We start from the raw sequence: 19,244 nt of genomic DNA, 5'->3' as shown, positions 1-19,244 counted from the left end.
CAATTACTCGATTGCTTTATTCAGTCTGAGTCAACACAAAAAGCTAGCTGACTTAAAGTGCAATTTGATTGGTGTAAGCTTTTAAAAGTGTTAGTGGTAATATTAGTCGAACTGTGATGGCCATCCGAGTAAGTTGGTTTTCAGAAGAGATACCAATAATCCAACAACCTGCAACTACGTGTTGGGCATGGAGTATTCGCCCTTTGATTATCTGGCTCCGCATCATTGGCGTGGATCTTCCGGACACTTCAACTCCATCCACCCAACGCAACCGATGGCATATTTCCGTTTACAGGGCCTTTTGCTTTTTGCTCCACGCCTCTTGCCAGATTAATATTCTACGCTATTTATTCAATACGGGGTTACAAGTTTTTCTATACCAAACCGACGACCTAGGCTTTGGCACAACAACCGCAAACTGGAACTGGATTATTGATTTTACAAATTACACTATTCATGGAGTTGGAATTCACCTGGTGCTGCTCACTGTCATCCGTTTCCAATGGATCGATACGATGGAAATTTTTCAACGTTTGAACGCCATTTTCACGGAAGAAAATTACATTGGAATACGCAAAATTTCCTATTGGGGTGTCATTTACGTTATCGTGCTGGTAAGAACGATATGGGAAGTCAATAATTTCATTTCAACAATTCGATTTTGTTCCATACAGATTTCTACACTACTTGCTGCTTCAACGGATTACGCCTTGCCGTCCGGAACTTCAGTTTCTCACAGCGTCTTTATCAAAATGACGGCAGTCCTATCAATAACTTATCCTTTGACAGCCATAGTAATATTTGCTATCCACTGCTACGCGTCGTCTCTAGCCTTTGAGGAGATTCGGAAGGAAATTAAGCGCTATGAAATTGAGCTAATCAACGGTCCAAATCATGACGTCAGCCTCTTGTTGAGTGTTTTCAAACAAAAACACATCATTGCTTGCGATACGGTCGATTCCATCAATAACACTTTTGGCTGGATGCTGCTTTTCTCTATGACTTTTTTCTTTGTGGTTGTTATCAACGCAAGCTACGCAGTGTTTGGCCTACCGGATCACACGACCGTAGCGGATATTTCGTTTTTAGCATTTGCTCTCGTTCATCTGCCTCTCATTTGCTTTGCTGCAGATCACATTTCCAACAAGGTAGTGACCCTTTTAAGCAGATACGTATGAGGATGAAATAAATTGTGTAGTTTTTCGTAGGCTGAAAACATGATCAAAGAACTGATGAGGCTGAAATTTGCGGATGAGCCGTTAAAGGGATACGAATTGGAGGTACAAAAGGCATCTGGATGCATCCAGCTTAATTGTGCCACAAAATCAGCTATATTCTTATTCTTATCGTCATTTTGGCAGGTGGAATTTCTTATAGTGGATATGGTGGAAACGATTCCACAAATCAGCGCCAAGGATTACTTCAAAGTGAACAAAAGGCTTTTCCCTCAAGTAAATTTGTTAATTTATAGAAGAGAAATGCTTCACTCAATTTTCTAACACAGTTTATGTTATTGGGATAGGTGATTGGAACGACTTTAACTTACTTTTTCATTCTACACCAGTTTAAGGCTTCCGAAAAGAAACTTGATCCTGAAGATGATGAATCATATTATAAGTAACATATTAATCATCTTACCTAAGTTATCATCGCAATCAACGCAATTATTTTCGCTAGAAAAGCTATTCAAGACAGGAATCTATTCATTAAATTTCCTTGATTTGTATCACATAATTTTATTTCTCCCGCGGTAATTCCATTCTATTTGTACTGGTGTCTTGATGAAAACACTTTTTTAAATATATGGCTCTCGAAGTCCCGATATCGAACTAAAATTTAATGGATACTAATGACACTACAGAACATTGCGGATCGATAAACAATTATATTTTGGCGAACCAACACTTCACCAAAATGTTGATTCAATTACTCAACTTTATCGATGGCCTTGGGACCGGAGAAAAACAAAAGAAATACAAATAGGAATGTGTCACTTCCTGAAAATGACGCCCATGCTTTTTTAGTCAAACAGTAATGGCCACCCAAGTAAGTTCACCTAAAGACCAGACAAAAGACCGGCAGACTTTGCCAACTGCTGAATGCTGGGAATGGAGTATCCGTCCATTAATTTTATGGATTCGGATTCTAGGCGTTGATTTGCCGGACGGGGATAACCGACGTCATCGATGGTGGATGTACGTTTACGGGGGCGTCTGTTTTTCGTCCCACGCAATCAGCCAGTGTGACATTTTACATTTCGTGCTCTACGAATGGAAGCAAGTCAATAATCAAGAAAGCGGCGAATTGATTTACGGCACAATCACTGCCACCTGGAACTGGATTGTTGATTTTATGAACTACGCTATCTATGGAGTCGGAATTCATTTCATGTTGTTGACTCTCATCCGCCTACGATGGAACAGGCTCAAAAAGTCTTTTCAGCATTTTAAAATTATCTTCACAGAGGAAAATTACGTTCGAATCCGTCAAATGTCTTCATTTTCTGTGATTTACGCCATCTTATTGGTACCTCTATTCTAAATGACTATAAAGCTCACACTTTAATTTTGGGGTTTTTGACATAGATTTTGGGATTAGCCGTTGTCAATCTGATTCAGCAGGCAAGCCAAGGGGCTTCCCCTCGCCGCATATTTATCACCTTCATGTCAACCCTATCGGTTATTTATCCAGCGACGGCCTTAGTTGCATACACCATACACTGCTACGCATCTTCTCTGGCCTTTGAGTTGATCCAGAAGCAAATTGAACTCTTTCAAATCGAACTAGCCAACGATCGAGATCTAAGCCTATTCCTACAAACTGTAAAGCGCAAATACATCGCAGTCTGTGAAAGTGTCGATGCCATCAACCACTGTTTTGGCTGGATGCTGCTTCTATCCACAACCTTTGTTTTTGTTGCCAATATTAATTCAAGCTTCTATTTATTTTCTATTGAAATCAACATTAATGATTTTGCATTTTTATCTTTTTCCCTTATTCATGCAACTCAGTTGTTTTTTTCCGCAGATCGCATCCGTTGCAAGGTAAATGGTCAATTCTAACTTAGAGTTCACTGTATCAATCTAATTGTTGTTATCTCACATCAGGCCAAAGACTTTCTCCAAGAAATGTTGAGGTTCACAAGTGACGAAAAATTTAAGAAATTTCAACTGGAGGTATCAAAATATTGTACCCAGACACACCGCAATATATCCCGTTTAAAAAACTACTCTTATTCCTTGACAGATGAAATTTCTCATTCTGGATATGGTACGGTCGATTCCACAAATTAGCGCCAGCGGTTACTTCAACATTAGTAAGAGACTCTTTCCGCAGGTAAATTTTCACACCAAAAAAACACCGTGTTTTCTACGTATTTTAGGGCGACTTTTCAAACAATTTTTTTTAAATTTCGACAGCTGATTGGGACAACTTTAACTTATTTCTTTATTCTCTGCCAATTTCAAGCGTCCGAAAAGAATCTATAATCTTACCAAGTAGAACACTCAGAAAACGTTCCATACGAAAATCTGTATCAATACCAAGCAAAATAGATGTTGTGCTACTATTTGGTGAACTACACTTGCGTCACAGACTGCTGACGTGCGCGTTGCCATGCCTACCAAAACATTTGGTGTCACATTGAAATAATGTTATGTGTGTTGGCGAAATTATAACATCGATAACGATCGAAAGGTTTGTTAATTATGGAACAACAAAAAGGACGCCATGGATCGATTTTACGCAAATATTCCATCGCTTTATTGCTTATTCACCGGTGCTGAGAATTACATTCGTCTAACTGTACGCAACCAACGATTTAACTTTTTACTCAAATGCCTCTCCGTAGATGGCAAAACCGCCGAGAGTTCTTCCATTCCATCTCGCGGCCATGAACTTCCAACTTCTACTTCAATAGGCTGATTCAAAATGCCTTCCCATTAAATTGAGCAAAAACAAGCCTCATTTGAGCAAAAGTAAGAGTTTCAAAGACAAGTCATCTTCACGAACCCGAAAAAGTCCTTAAATTTGAATACCAAACACGCGATCAAGTGGGGAAGCGAATGATAGGAGGCAAATAACAAAGGATTCTGATTTTAACGAACACCCTATCGCATTGATGGTAGACCGAAAGTTACATGGAAAAGTAAGTAAATGTTGACTTACCTAACCCGATCACTGCGATTGCAGATGGCGAAGAATCCGGTTTCGTCGGCGTAGTTTGTAACTTACATTTTAATTGAACCTCAAGCCAATCTACCATAAATACATAAAAATAAAACATTTGAGTAAAATCGACACAGAAATGAGAAAACGAATTGAAACAATAAAGACCCTCCTTCACGATAGCCTAGAAGACGCAATTAGAATGTCATTGTTGAGTTTTGAAAAACAAAAATGCTGAGCATCCATCTCACTGTTTAACCACAAATGCATGTTATCAATATTCAACAGTAAGATTAAGACTTTATCCTAATTCTATTCTTAGAAACATTCGCGACGATAGCGGAAAAGACGAAACAACACAGGAAAAAGCAACAGGAGGACGCCAGTTTATCCATTCTCACACACAAGAAGAAGGTCGGTTGTTTACTGTACCATAACTGGTCAAGTTCATTACAGTTACTGTAACTGGAATTGCCGTAAACCTGTCTGTCTAACATTTAAGGTAAGACGCAGATAATCTAAGGTAAAGAAGCGGAGGCTGTGGAAGAATTTAACTAACGCCAAAGACTCAAACCACCGTCGCTTAGTTATAAGACAGCAAAAAATTTCTACCACCTACTTTTTGTTATCAACTTTTCACATAGACAGTGCGACTTCAGTGCCCGTTAAAGTAACACCCAAGTCTCTTATCCTTCGCTGAAAAGATTTCTCGCCAGGGAAAACAGAAAAACCATGTACCTTTACCCGTCGAACTTTTTGTTTGCTGGTGTTAAAAATTGTTTTCCTTATTACCTCGAAGTTTGCGCATTTGGTAGAAGAGTAGAGAAAGCAACAGGGTGGATGCAACAACCAGGATCGAGAGGACACCGGGCCGGGGTCGTCGGTAGAAAAGACACTTTGATTGGCGGCTGGTATCCTCGTCTTTCCTTAATCTAAGCACAAATAAAATGCATTAGAGTTGCAGGCTAACTATAAGAAAATTATTGGTGTTATCTAATGATAAAAAGGCAGATCAATTTTAAGTATCTTATAGGATTGTTTGATGCTTGTCAACTGTATTATGGGAGTCACCTGCTTTAGATGGTATAGCTCGTGATGCTGGAGCAACAGGTAATTTGATGTGGGCTCGACTCAAACACAGTCACAAGTTGTTAAAGTCTTCATTCATAATCCTGTTGTTCACATTTTATGAGATTGGCCGTAGAAGATGTAGAATGGAAAAAATCAAAAGTTATCCATCTCAACTTTTGGAGATTGGAATTCTTCTTATCTTAGGCAAACATTGTGTCTGGCAGTTAACATAGGTCGGTGTTGCTGTCACTAATGTTTGAGTTTTTGTTCTACTTTCACTTGATTTTTCACAAGCAGAGGCAACCTCAAGTCACACTGTACATGAAAAGCTTAGACTTGCTGTTGCAAATTTGCAATGAAGCGCAGTGGTGGGGTGATTTAATTCAAAATGCACAGAACAGAATCTTCTTGTAGCACTGGTTTTGTTTTAATAAGGGAGATTGTGATACAATCCATGCCTAACTTGTCACAATGTCATCTGGGCACATGGGGCTGTTCCAAACATTCCTTGATTTTACTGTTTTGCTTCGACCACATCAGGGAGTAACGGGACACAGGTTAACTGGTTAAGCAATCGAGAAAAAAATGGAAGGACTCATTTGGCAAAACAATCAAATAATTCAATTATCGAAACTTTGAAATTTGCATATCAGCCACAACTTTTTTAAAAAGTTTTGCACTGCAGAGAGCAGACGAATTTCCGTTAGGCAGGGAAGCAGTGTTGCCGTTTTACGAAGCTCAGTAAAGTACCGAAAGGGTTTCTGATTCTGACTTTGAATCGATTGCAGCCAAATTTTCAGAATAGATGTAAAAAATTGTAAGCTACCGATTACTGCCATTGAAATGCAATAAAATTGTTGATTACAATCAATAATTGCCAAAAACTAGTGCATCCATCTATGTAGTGTTACGATAACTGCAAAAAGCCATCTGTGTAGTGTTACGAGAACTGAGGGTGCCCATGTAAACCATACTGCAAACGAAACTTTGACCAGTAACCCTTCGGGTAATTCCATCAACTTATCTGGTTATCGTTTTGAGCAGTTTGAATTTTGAGGGAAGAGTTTGATTTTTTAATTTTTTTTTATAATTTTTTATTTCTATCGATATCGCATTAATCGTAAGCATTGCTGATTAATAAGAAGAAGATTGCAGTCTCCCAGTCTGCAGTCTGCTTTCGAGAATTCGAGTTTCGTTTAGTTTTGAGAGTGAGGCCATGAAGCATATGCCAATTGATGCCAACAAAGTTTGAGAATATAAAGAAAACTGTACCATAACTCTTTTGAAAACGTGCGTGGCTGCACGAAATAATAATTTAAAAAATAAGAACAAATCAAATTACGAAAACGTGATCGTCTCGTGTGATGTGTTAATTTGGTCTCTGGTGTCGTAGCTCTCCATGCTCTCCACTCGATGCTTTTTGGCGGGTAAATGAAACTAAGAATAAAAATGCAATGATTTTATGGGAGCTTTTAAAAATAGTAAAGTTAAACCTGTCCTAAATTTCTGAAATGTTACTGTTAGTTCCTGTCTAGCAAATACAAGCCCCCTGTCGATGTATGGCATTTTGTTTGCACCATGTAACCTTTTTCTTTTGTGCAGATTTGAGGCCATCGTAACAACATGATACACAAGTTCTGCTTGTGCTGAGTCCGTCATCACTCATCAGTCTGTCTGTCTCACCTGTCATCACCTGCCATCTCAGCATCACCAGGTAATGTTTTTGGTTACTATTATTACTGCATGACCTGCTGCTAGATATTTTATTGTTGCATTACCATCAATGCAGTGTATTATATTTAAAGTTTAAACCTTGAATTGACCCATTTATTAACAATTAGAGTTTACCTAGTGTCATTTGTCTCATTTTCAACTTTTCCTGACTTGTGGACTTGTGGTAGTCGTTATTCTGTGAATATTTTTCGTAACCTATTTTTCTATTTTTCATGTAGACAAAAAGCATTCCATCTCATTGGAAAAACTACTGATGTCGGCCGAGTTATGGATCTCCCTTTTTCCCCTTTCTTTCAATGTCCTCGTGTACGCTCATGTGAATGTGGGTGCAATCACGAGGACACCCTTTACCCCTATCCGTCTGGTGTAATTTAACTCTTAATCGGATGGATGGAGCAACTGTGGAGGCCTGGCTGTATTTCCCAGGCATAAAGGTAGGACCGAATCGATCTCTATTCTTCGTTTTTGACAATTTTTGGTGGGGCTGATTATATCGACCGCTAGTACAGACTACGTTTATTCGTGAGCTAGGCGGTTGACTGCAATTTTCTCTCTCTGATTTGTTTTTTCTCAGCATTAAAAATCTCATTTTTCGAACGACTGCGCAGATCAGGCTTGTTTTGTTTTGTACCTTACAACTTTTTCTTTTGAGTAAATCATCACATTTTAAAATATTTTAACTTGAAACACTTGAAGCAAAGTGCAACAAGACCGTTTTTTTTATCAAGAGTGACCTGCCGCCACACTGGCACCTTCTCATTACTACAAAGAAATCTATCTCAAATGAAATGTTGTTTGTTCCTGATGCGCGGTGTAGTTTACGCCATCCTGTTGCGGTTAAGTGTTATCCAATGGGTTAAACACAAGATTAAATCAATAGCCGTGTTGGAACCCGTTATTGGTCCTTTTTATGCTTTTGTGACTAGTGGTGAGCAGTCTATAAATTCCCGAAATGAGTACAACAACAAGCCTGGTGACATGCAGGCGTAAAATTGTCTGCAGTCGTGCCGTGTGTTAAAAAATTTTAACACTTATTCCTCTCCAGTCATCCCACTTTCACGTCGTATGTTACCTACTTCTCCACACGCATAAAAATCTTTCCTGCCATAACCTCTGCTTTACCCCCCCAACAAACCTGTTTTTTATTATTATTATTTTCCTTATTGTTTCTCCTAGTTTCGAGAGAGCGCGCGAAAACTTCAAATGGCGTTTGAAAGATGGCTCGCGTGACTTTCACGAGCATCCATCAACTTTTTACTGGATATTCCCATGTGTCCATCACTATATACCCTTTAATGATTCCCCGAACTTAAACGTAACCAGCACATTTTTAAATTGTAACCTCCTTGTCCTTACGCACGACCTTACCATTTTGATGGATGGCAAATTTTCAGATAACAAAAGAACGACGACGTTATTGCATTGGCAGTGTAGCAATTAACAACAATAGAAGGCCCCGTCCGAAGGTGATGGAAAACGTTTCCCGAAAAAGTGTTTTCTATAGTACCACACCGATATACACCGTATAATATAATAAGATAACACCGTCTGACATCGTCACAACACGACGCAACAAATGGAGCCAAAAAAAAAATTGGCATCCACACAAAATAAAAGGAAATAACAATTTTTATAGCCTCTATTTTGGAGAGATACAGCAATATATTGATATTGACCAAAAACGGCCACTCCTTTTATCGACAATCATTTAAAAGAAAATCCGTTTTCTTTTTAATTTATTCAATAGATTTTTTTTTTTCCGAACAAGTGAAAGTTCTCTGTATATTTTCGATTCTATTTGGGTTCTATGGAGATTTTCCGCAATGGGTTAACCACACGACCGCACGGATATCAATCCTTTCATGCAGCCATATTTCAAACATTACTTGCAGTTTCTATCCGTATCGCTTTTAACACCGTATAGTTCTTCTTGTTCTCTAGCGCTCTGGTTTACTAACCTCTCGTGTGCTCCGCTGCGGATCTCGTCCGTTATATGAAACAAAGGTTTTTCCCCGCTTTTTTGCGAACGTGTGTAAAATAGCTAATATAAGAAACAGTCGTCATAAACAGTTTTTTTTATCATTTTACAGGCTCGAAATGCAATGACAATTGAAAAGTAATAAACGGGGAAAAGGCCAAAAGGGGAACTTCTTTAGCAGATAACTACACATGCCAATTTCGTTCTTCCGGTATAAGATTTTCTGAAATCGATAGCAGGCTATATATTCACGGGGATTCTATGCTCATCGGGGGATTTCCATCATTTTTGAAATGGTTTCGATAAACATTTTCTCTTTTAAAAATTTTGACAGTTGAAGTCGCCAGAAAATTGATATAAAGAGTGATGAACACAAATAATTGCAATTCAAATATTGATGAAATCAAGCCACTATTTTCTAAAGGCTTAATCATTTTTCTTGGGATTGGTACATTCTCGAAGGTCTATGAAAAACGAAAAAAAGAACTTTACATTATATCGACTAAATTTGCCATTCGTCAAGCGGCTAATCGAAATGCGGTTGGACATCTGTCAGAAATAAATCTCCACTCAAACTTTACGATGGCCAATATAAAAGTTGGGAAAGATTTTTCCCGAAACATTCATTTCTTTTTTTTTTCTCATGGCGAGCCAATAAAAACATCTCATACGAAAGAGGAATGTCAACAAATTTCTGATTTCACAAATATGCAAGACTGCAGCAGCCCTTGCATATGTACTGATTTTTTTTTTTTTTCGGTATACGTGACCGGGAATTTTAAAATGAATTTTTTGAAAAGGATCTGGAAGAACGTTTTTCATATCCTTTCTCATGTTTGATGCATCATTTCTTCTTTTGATTTATCAATTATCTCTTGTTGATGATGGAATCAAATAAAAGTTGCCAAAAAGATGGACTCAAGGACCCTCAAAGGGCAATTGTCTGTGCCAAAAAGTATAACCGTTTGGATTCTTATCCAGACCAAACGGTTCAAGATTTCCACGAAACGAAAATAATCAGCCAGAGCTCATTCGTCTCAGCTCAAACGCTCCAATTGAGTTGATTCTTAGCGTTGTCGTTTCACGCACGTGTGCACGAAAATCATGCGTACCTATATTATATATGGCCGACACTGAAATTGTCTCCGTATAAAAGTTAACTTGTTTTTGTTGTTTTTAACAAGCGATCCACGAATCAAGTAGACCAAAATCCCGGAGCGGCTTTCCTGATCTAAATCCGGAAAAGGTATTAAAAATCTAAAAAAAATATAGCCATGTTCGTCTTCGCACGCCGGATTTACCTGCGTTTGCAGAATGACGATTTTCCGCCCCGTTTAGGAGTTATTTAGCTCTAAAGTTTGGTTTTTTTGAATTTTGTCAGAAAGTGGGGGGGCTTTGACATCCATTTTCGAAAAAGTAGGGGAGCTAGGGAAAAAACTAATTTTTTGAAAAGGTTTATTGCAATCTCAACCACCAAAATCCAAAAGGAATTTCCTTTCCGGATTTTATTGGTTGAGATATTACCAATTTAGTGAAAGGATTATTTAGCTAGTTTCCCTCCCTGGCTTGCAGCCATTTTTTCGTACGGTCCGCTGCGCTCCTGGCGGAAGCCAGCAGAAGGTCTTATACATCGGCCAATAAGAAATCTGGGTTCACTATATATGAAGGCCTGTATAAATGCAATGGGTCTAATGTGAAGGCCGATATATAAGACCTTCTGCTGGCTTCCGCCAGGAGCGCAGCGGACCGTACGAAAAAATGGCTGCAAGCCAGGGAGGGAAACTAGCTAAATAATCCTTTCACTAAATTGGTAATATCTCAACCAATAAAATCCGGAAAGGAAATTCCTTTTGGATTTTGGTGGTTGAGATTGCAATAAACCTTTTCAAAAAATTAGTTTTTTCCCTAGCTCCCCTACTTTTTCGAAAATGGATGTCAAAGCCCCCCCACTTTCTGACAAAATTCAAAAAAACCAAACTTTAGAGCTAAATAACTCCTAAACGGGGCGGAAAATCGTCATTCTGCAAACGCAGGTAAATCCGGCGTGCGAAGACGAACATGGCTATATTTTTTTTAGATTTTTAATGCCTTTTCCGGATTTAGATCAGGAAAGCCGCTCCGGGATTTTGGTCTACTTGATTCGTGGATCGCTTGTTAAAGCGGGTTGATGACTATTATAGCGGCCGCTCGCGGCTCCGACGATCTAAACTTTAAGTCCAAGTTCCACCCCATGGGGGGGATCCAATTATACCGGTTTAATGCCGTTTCTACACTTGTGTGAAGCCCCAACGAACCGCAATTTACGTTGGACAAACTATCGTCGAGATGAGAGTCGAAATGACGACCGGATAATCTCATTTGATCGTATTGTACACAGCAGCTGCTGATCAAGTGAACACGTTTTGGTGGTCCTTCTAAAGCGTATAGCCTCATAATATAATATACAACCGGTTTGCCATCCGTTTCCATTTGCGTTGTTCGAAAAATATCAAATTGAATCACGTCCGACTTGTTGAATGTGACGAAAGAATTTTGATGTCTGTTTGACTCCAATCTAAAACAAAATCTTGAGGGTCACGCTTGATATAGTCCAGCTCGGTATCGCAGTCAGCGCAAGTCACAATGATTTATTGTGGAAAGTGTTGATACAGGATTGAACTATACACTGTACATCCAAGAGGAGGATTCTAGTTTTTTTTCCCTTCAACACCGCCATGGTGATTAACCCGCGAGAACACCAACGAGAATCACAAAACCTGTTTTGTCACTAATCAACGATTCAATGAACTTTTCCTCTTTCTCTCTTATACCTATAGCGATTCGATATAACTATCCAGTGATGTGTTGACCGAAGGTAGCAAACTTTCTACAGCAGGACAATTTCATTTTCGCTTTACGAAAAAAAACCCCCCTAAATTGAATATCAACCGCACATTAGTATATATGAACTCTCTCAGTCTAGTTGTCGTTTTAGTATAGATGGCGTAACAAACGTCGAAAAGATTGCTGATGGGCTTCCTCAAAAAATAAAAGAATCAACAGGTGAATGATGTATATACTCGTCGATTGAAACTGTTGAATAAGATGGACAAAAAAAAGATGGCGACGTTATGTAAGAAAAAAAATGTATGGGGAAAGAATATGTTAAAAACACGTCGAATAGGCTTTTGGCTTTCCCTATATACACGATGAGAATGTTTCGTGTATTCCTTTTTTGTTTTTTTGTTTCTCACGGTTGTATAGTCTGTGTCTAAATACGTCGCGGTGGTAACCCTACATATCATTTTCAAAATGGAATTTGCAGCCGCATTCTACAAGACGAAAACTATGAATAGATCATAATAAGATTATGCAATATCCGACAGAAGTGCTGGATCGGGGACAGGACATTCACCCGACACAAACTGTGCAGTTGCGTAACATGATGCTTAATATATTATAAACCGCAATTGTTTTGGAGATGATCATACTATAATTGAATTGAATCTATTTAGGTGAGTGATGCTCATGAACGCACCAATCGAAAAACAAGAAGAATTCAACGGATGACGGAATGATAGCCTATACTACGCCATTGTCACGACTAATTCAAACTTTCACCGAGGTGATGCGCGCGCCAAACACAAAAGTTACACGCAGCACAGCACAAACAACATCTGCCTGCGCGGGGAAACAGAAAACCACAGACGTATGGTGTTTCCTTTTTTCTTCCTCCATAACGGTGATATGCGCTCGGGTTTAGTCCTATTGCCGCTTCAACTGAGCGTGAATTTTTTTCCAAGTTAACTTTTTTTTTCTATTTCTTTTAGATGGGGGTTTTCGCAACCAGCCAGCCATGCATCGCAGTTTTTTTTTCTGTTCTGTTCAAAACAAGGAAGAGGATTACTGCTGTGTTTTGGCGACCATTTTGGCACTAGGCGAAAAGTTCAAGGAGAAAAAAAAAATAACTATTAAATATAATAACCTAAAATATCATTTGACCGGATAGGAAAACGGCCCAAATCACCCCACGTGTGGTTGTAGACGCAGGTTACAACAACCGTTTGGGGCTCGTCGGAAACAACATTGAAATGGACGCCGCTGGGCCAATATCCACTGGTCCATTCAGACCCAGCACCAAGCCACCAAGGCAGGTGGGAGTTGATGGAATCGTTCCATCCTCTATGGGGGCAACTCTACATAGGAGGCAGGTAGTAGACACAACACAGGAGGACGTAGAGCCCTCCTCCTTCCTTCCGAAGGGTTCCCACTCTATACGCTTGATGGTCCTTATACGTTGCGCTTGGCCATCAAACGAATGAAGAGAGACGACGGCGGACCCGGTGCCGGTGCTGCTGGTGCTTGGGTATATGGTGGACAGAGCAGCAGGTAGAAGATTCATAGTACGTCTCGGACTCGACACCGGTCGGTTGTGTGCCTTCCTCAACTCTTCTTTTATTTGGCTGGTTTATTCGTTGGCCAATTCCATCATCCGTCGTCCTCTCGGCCCAAAATTATCCAACTACATTTTGACAAATAAGTGACGAACAACATTTTCAAAGTTCGTTCGTCTCTTCAGTTTCTATCGGTTGTTTTATCTCGACGCAACCAGGCGAAACATTTTTCACGGTGCCGCCGTTTTTTGGTTTTTTATCTTGGAGAAGAAGAAGAATAAAAAACACCTGTACACACAACTTGAGAGGGTGAGTGCTGGGGGTTTCTTTTTTTTTTTACCTTGAAAAAAAAACTTAAAGCTTATCCTATCCCCCCCCCCCCTTTTGTGGAGGAGGCGCTTTACAACAACAAATTTTTATTTATTTTTTACCTGTATGTGTGTGTGTGTTGTTCCTACCGTTGTAATTTGTTTCGACAAAAAAAAAAAAAAAGGAAAAATTAAGAACCCTCCTGCTGTATGCCCGTAAGCGGTATTTGGAATTTTGTCTATACACCTTATAGTTTTTTAGTTTTTGTTTTTCTCAAAGAAACAAGAGAAACCAAAAAACTATAGGAATTTCTGTCTGGGGGGTTTGATTATTGAGGTCAAATGTCTTTCTCTCTATATGTTGTTCATATAGATGTATTTTCTTTTCTTTCTTTCTTTCTTCTCTCATTTAATGATTTTTTGGGGAGTGTAAAAGAGGAGGAGGGAGTGCGGGGTTCTCTCTCTATATGGACAAGGGCTTCCTAGCTCCGCCGATCTACACAGAAAGAGAAAAGATCTATCTTACCATTATATAGCTTAGCTATATATGTGTTTTTCTCCGCCATCGACAAGGCGTTCGTCTGTATGTTTCTCTCTCTCGGAAAAAAAGAAGAGCCGGGACTGATGACCTAGTGTCCAAAGAAACATCTACGGTTTTCTAGACACACGTCGCATAGTAGAATTCCGTATCGTAGTATAGTAGCCGCATTTAGATATAGCCTGCAGAGAAGCCCAATGCGCATCTCTCTCTATCGGCGGCATATAAAATAACCTTGGCCAACACAATAAGACGGGAACACACGGGAAGATAAACCCAGGCAACTTTCGAATTTCGTCTGGCACACCGTATAAGAGAGATGCGCCGAGCGTCTCGAAAAATACCGAAACGACCAAGAGCGCTAAATTTGAATTTGAATAATTTTAAAATGTCCTTTTTTCTTTCACAGGCCAAATTCCAATCAAATCAAAAGTCAAAGAAAAATGACTTTGACTTTCCGCCTGAGTTTGCTACTGCTGGTGGTCGGATGCTGCTGGAATGGGCCGGAGCCGGCCGAGTCGGCCAACATCCTCTTCTTGTCGCCCATCACGTCCTACAGCCACACGCACTTCTTCTTCTACACGATCAAGGCGCTGGCTGGGCGCGGTCATACGGTTACGCACTGGAACGGTCTAAAGCCCAGGGAGGACATCGGCAACGTCACCCACCTCCACTCTGCCGGCCTGCAGAAGGTCAACAGCCGCCACGAGATCGGCTTCGACGCCAACAATCCTGTCAAGCTCTGGCTCAAGCATCCGGAGCGGATGGCCAACACATGCCGGACCTGCTACAACGATCCCGTCTTCCACCAGCTGATGACCAGCCGCGAGCATTTCGATCTCATCGTCATCGAGGCCTTCATGAACGAGTGCATGCTCCCGCTGGTCCATCACTTCCGGGCCCCATTCATCTACATGAGCGGACTACCGCCACTGCCCTGGATCCTGGAATCCACCTGCACGCCCATGTCGACCCAGGAGTACCCTGGACTGGTGACAGACTTCACCAGCGACATGAACTTGGTCCAGCGAACCATCAACATCGCCGTCAGCACTATGATGGTCTACTTCAGGAATTGGCTGATCTTGCCCAGGGTGGACGCCGAGGCCCGCCAGGCCTGGATCAACTCGACCGAACCGCTGCCCACCGTCAAGGAAATCGAAAATCAATTGAGTTTGTTCATCACCAACAGCCAGGCCAGCATCAATTACCAGTACTTCAAGTCGTCGACCATCGTCGAAGCCGGCGGCCTTCACTTGCGCCCGCCCAAACCCCTATCAAAGGTAATAATTTATGCAATTGACGTTACGTCACAGGAGAAAAAGTTACATCACCCCACTTTCCGCCCGTATAGCCGCCAGGCGGATTTGACCAAGGCCTTATTCTTTAATCGAAAAAATTCCGTTTTGTTTTTGTTTTTTTGTCTTTTCTAGGACGTCGAGTCGTTTGTGAATGGGTCGGGAGATGCGGGATTCATCGTTTTGAGTTTCGGGTCGATCGTTCACGGGTCGGGCATGCCGGAGGCGACCCGTAAGATTTTCGTGGCCGCTTTCTCCCGTCTGCCGCAGCGCGTTCTCTGGAAGTGGGAGGACGAGTCGGGCATGAGCGATCTGCCGCCCAACGTCCGCCTCTACACTTGGCTGCCGCCACTCATCGACCTGCTGGCCCACCCCAAGATGCGGCTCCTCATGACCCACGGCGGACTCTACAGCAACCAGGAGACGGTGTGGAGCGGCGTCCCGCTCATCGGATTCCCGGTCTTTGGCGACCAGACCAACTACGTCGTCAAGGCCCAGCGCGACGGATACGCCCTCAAACTGGACTGGATGACCCTGACGGAGGATATCCTCTTCGACTCTATCCAGGAAATCATCAACAACCCAAAGTATGAGACCCAAGAGACGAAATAATTCATTACTCCGTCAAATGAGTGGCTCTGATTAATTCATTGATTAATTAAAGGTACAAGGAGAACGTGCAGAAACTGTCAAGTTTGATGAGGGAGCAAATCGAGATGGACCGTCCGCTGGAGCGGGCCGTTCACGCCATCGAGCACGTCGCCCGCCACCACGGAGCCCCACACCTGCGCCCGACTTCGTGCAAGCTCAACATGCTCCAGCGCGAGTCGATGGACGTGACGTTACTCCTGGCCCTCATCGTCGCCGCCCTGGTCTACCTGGCCGTTTGCTGCCTGAAACTCACCACCTCCAAATTCTTCAGGTGGGCCAAAGCCGATCGACTCGGCAAGATCAAAACCCAGTGAATTCAATCCGGCAGGAGAGGATCGATGTGGAATCAAAAGAGAAGCGCAAGAATTTCGTGGTGATTTTATTCCGTTACAAAAATAACCGCAAATAATTTTTTTTTTGTATTGACACTGGCCAATCTCTATTTTTTAGTTAAAGCAATATTATTAATCAAATATAGTATCGGCCTTTTTTTTTTTAAATATGCTAATAATTTTTTTTCTCTCATCCATTTTGTTCATTTGTCTGTGCGCTCGAGTATATCATCAATCCCATTTTATTATTTGACATTTGAATCATTTTCTCTTCGCGCCCTTTTTTTTTCCTCCACTTTCTATAATAATTATCTTATCCAGTATAATTCTGGTGTGAATACTCTATTGAAAATATACGAGTACAACTTTTTGTTTGCCTATACACGAATCTTGAATTCTGTCTTGCACAATTTCTCCGCTTCCGCTGCCCCCGCTAATTGTCGACGAGAAAGTCGATTTTGAAATTTTAATTCTATGCAACCCAAAAGAAGAAGATGTTTGTAGCGAAACGGTGTAGTATGTGTGCGTGTGCCGCTCCGCTGCACACACAAAGAGAAAAGAAGAAAAACAAAAAGGGAAAGCTATCATTATTTGCATACACTATATGTAAATTCGTCTCTGGGAGAGTCGCGTTTGTGCGTCAACAGCTTTGATCATTAAAAACAACAAAAAAAACAAAAGGCCTTGTATGGGAAGAACTCTGCCGTTTTTTTAGGTTATCGCGTAACTATTATAGTTAAAGTTTTTATTCCCTCTTTTCGATTTTTCTACCGAGGGATTATTTATACCAAACAGAAAACTTATTTCCCCAACTTATTCCCTTATCGTTTTTGAGCGGTTTGGATTTTGAGGTGAATTTTTTATCATTAGGCCAGCTCTGATATTAGACCTACTAATTTCTATCGATTATCGTATTATCGTAAGCATGCTGATTAGAACTTTAGAAGAAAATTAGACTAGTGTCGTCTGCTTTCGTTTAGTTGAAAATTTCGAAAAAGTCAGCTAGACAAAGTTCCAAATTTACATTCTTATAGATTTATTTGTTTTAGATAACCGTCATACTCCATGCTGTTTAGCGGGTAAATAGAACTAATAATACGAATATAATTATTGTGGGAGCTATAGAAGAGTTAAACCTGTTCCAAATTTGGGGAATGTTAGTTCAGACTTCAGACTGGCATTTGCCATTTGATTGCCCTGTCGATCCATGGCAGTTTGTTTGTACTGTATAAACTTTTTCTCTTTTGCAGATTTGAGGCCAGCCATTATAACCACACAATATGCAAGTTTGGCTTGTGCAGGTGTTTCCCTGTCAGTTCAGCAAACTCAGGATCATCGCTTGGGTATAATGATTTTCGCTACTTCAATTGACCTGTGACCTACTAGATTTTTTAATGTTGCATATACCTGCATCAATGCAGTTTATTACATGTAAACCTTGAATCCTCCTATTTATTAATAATTTTGTTGAATTGGTTTACCCAGAGTCTCATTTTCAACTTTTCCTGACTTGTTGCTTCTGTCAATTTTTTTCGTAACCCATTTCCTATTTTTATTTAGATAAAAAGCATCGCATCGCATTGGGAAAACTACCGACAATGTCAATCGAGTTACGGCTCTCTTTTTTCCCTTTCTTTAAATGAACTCGTGTACGCCCATGTGAATGTGGGTGTATTCACGAGGACACCCTTTTTACCCTATCCCGTCTGCTGGTGTCATTTAACTCTTTAGCGGATGGATGGAGCAACTGTGGATGCCTGGCTGTATTTCCCAGGCATAAAGGTAGGACCAAATTGATCTTATTCTTCCTTTTGGACAATTTTTGGTGGCGTTGATTATCAATCGTTACGTAGTCTATAGTCAGTCACGGAGTATGTTTATCCCTGAGCTAGGCGGTTGACTGTACAACTGTTTTCTCTCTCCGTTTTGTTTTTTTCTCAGTTTAAGGGTTCACTAAAAAAATCTCATTTGTCGAACGACTGCAGATCAGGCTTGTTTTCGTACCTCGCAAACTTTTCCGGTGGGTAAACCATCACATTCGAAAATATTCAAACTTTAAACAATTGTTTAAAGTTTCAAGCTTGAAGTTTCAAGCAAAATGCAACAAGACAATTTTTTTGACCCAAAGGGACCTGCCGCCACACCGGCACCACCTCGCATACCAAGAATTTGAGTCGATCCCGTTCATATTCTTTCTTTAGACAAATATTTCTACGAGTAGGGCCTATCGTTAAATAACTATTCGTTTTTAGACTATCTGTATTTGTTGATTGTTGATAAAATGTGTATAGACAATTTTTCTGACAGGATGTCTGTCGTATATTTTCTTGTAGTCCTTGTTTTGTTTTGTTTTTGTATTTTTGTTTTTTCCCCCGTTTGCTAGTTCCCTACTGCGCAATCGTTATAGCCTGTATAGCGGTCGTGAACATACTTTTACAACAACAACCGTAGACGTAGCCTACGGTGGTAGTATAGCTCTACATCATCTAGTCGTTTCTCTCCGCGAACATCTGTCGAGAGTAATAGATACGGTGAACGGGAAAAACACGCGAGGCCCTCACAAATGACACGTGATTGCTTTGTTGCGTTGTTACGTCATCAGACATATGGACTCAACCAAGTCACGACGATGGATGCACGAACCGAGTGGAAGTCGTAGTAGTATTACGTTTCACCTTGAGTTGGATAGCCTTCACTCATCCTACCTGTACAAGAGACTCTCTCTACAGTTGCGTCAGACATACATCTGCATGATGATGTTTTCAAACCGACAATCTATTACAGTGTGTTACTT

General features: G+C 40.6%; 2 protein-coding genes across 3 annotated transcripts; both read left to right on the top strand.

Annotated features, from left to right (window-relative positions):
- Positions 1-25: 25 nt before the first annotated feature.
- Positions 26-1,820, top strand: LOC124198027. 2 transcript variants are annotated; one of them, XM_046593655.1, is made up of 4 exons: positions 26-1,148; positions 1,209-1,280; positions 1,362-1,451; positions 1,523-1,820. In XM_046593655.1, the coding sequence occupies exons 1-4, from the start codon at positions 117-119 to the stop codon at positions 1,619-1,621; spliced, it is 1,293 nt and encodes a 430-aa protein (XP_046449611.1). In that variant the 5' UTR covers positions 26-116; the 3' UTR covers positions 1,622-1,820. The 2 variants fall into 2 exon arrangements, with proteins under 2 accessions (XP_046449611.1, XP_046449610.1); XM_046593654.1 differs by having other exon boundaries at positions 1,209-1,451.
- A 4,621-nt stretch (positions 1,821-6,441) lies between these two features.
- Positions 6,442-16,832, top strand: LOC124198026 (UDP-glycosyltransferase UGT5-like). The gene is made up of 8 exons (XM_046593653.1): positions 6,442-6,665; positions 6,841-6,952; positions 7,191-7,406; positions 12,445-12,671; positions 12,760-13,632; positions 14,579-15,452; positions 15,603-16,054; positions 16,132-16,832. The coding sequence occupies exons 6-8, from the start codon at positions 14,613-14,615 to the stop codon at positions 16,430-16,432; spliced, it is 1,593 nt and encodes a 530-aa protein (XP_046449609.1). The 5' UTR covers positions 6,442-6,665; positions 6,841-6,952; positions 7,191-7,406; positions 12,445-12,671; positions 12,760-13,632; positions 14,579-14,612; the 3' UTR covers positions 16,433-16,832.
- The last annotated feature ends 2,412 nt before the right edge of the window (positions 16,833-19,244 follow it).

Source organism: Daphnia pulex, chromosome 7, assembly GCF_021134715.1.
Source record: "Daphnia pulex isolate KAP4 chromosome 7, ASM2113471v1".
NCBI classification, from domain to species: Eukaryota; Metazoa; Arthropoda; class Branchiopoda; order Diplostraca; family Daphniidae; genus Daphnia; species Daphnia pulex.
This window is presented reverse-complemented; position numbering and strand designations above follow the sequence as displayed.